The 956-nt window shown below is 37.2% G+C and overlaps 1 protein-coding gene across 1 annotated transcript in view; it reads left to right on the forward strand.

Moving 5' to 3' along the window:
* Positions 1–956, forward strand: part of LOC109832960 (TATA-box-binding protein) — a 12,628-nt gene that overhangs the window by 1,535 nt on the left and 10,137 nt on the right. The window contains exons 2-3 of the mRNA XM_020400461.1: positions 289–376; positions 603–674. Of these exons, the coding sequence (XP_020256050.1) occupies positions 289–376; positions 603–674 (160 nt within the window). The remainder of the gene's footprint in view (positions 1–288; positions 377–602; positions 675–956) is intronic.

Consider the following 956-nt stretch of genomic DNA (forward strand, 5'->3'; position numbering starts at 1 on the left):
CCCAAAAAAAAAAAAAAAAAAAAAAAGAAAGAAAGAAAGAAAGAAAAAACAACACACACACACACAAAGAAAACAAAGCTATGCCTGTTTTCCTTCTTATTTCCTCCCTATTATCATTCAGATGTAATCATGGAAATTTTAATAATGAATAATAAGGTGTAGGTGCTGGAAGTTCGGCATTAACTGTGTTACTGTTCTCTCTTATGCAGCAGTCCTCTACAAATTTAGCAATGTTAAGATGAATGGACTCTGAATTGTGATGTGAATCTAACATGCCTAAATGTGCAGGAATATTGTTTCAACTGTAAATTTGGACTGCAAATTGGACCTTAAATCCATTGCTTTGCAAGCCCGTAATGCAGAATACAACCCGAAGGTATAAAATCATTTCTGTGCTAAAATTGATAATTACCTGGATATATGCTGTTTTATTATTGCTGAGCAGATCTTTGTAGTTTGTTTGTTTTCCAATGTATACTTCAGGCCATGTGATAAAACATCACCAGAAATGAAACATTGTTTTTGTTCACTGAGTAGATTGATCAATATGTAGATTAAATGGTTTCATATGCTGACTCATTTGCTTCTCCTTTACTTGCCAGCGTTTTGCTGCAGTTATCATGAGGATAAGAGAACCAAAGACCACAGCGCTGATTTTTGCATCAGGGAAAATGGTGAGTTTTCTTTTTCAACATTTGAGAAATTCACTGTAAAAATTGATTCTATTCTTCTGCCATTCATTCTTCTTCACATAAATCGTTCTTCTTTGTATCATATATCTAAGGTATATTTTGTACCCAAAAAAATGTTTTTTTGTTTTTTTCATGATACCCTCCTATGAAGCACCGACACGCGGAAACAAGCCCCGAGTCCGTGTCCGACGCGTGTCGGACGCGGACACGCGTTCGACACGCGTTCGACACGCGGTCAACGCCGCCGACACGCGTCAACGTCCC

This window comes from Asparagus officinalis, chromosome 3 (assembly GCF_001876935.1).
Source record: "Asparagus officinalis chromosome 3, Aspof.V1, whole genome shotgun sequence".
Classification (NCBI taxonomy): domain Eukaryota; kingdom Viridiplantae; phylum Streptophyta; class Magnoliopsida; order Asparagales; family Asparagaceae; genus Asparagus; species Asparagus officinalis.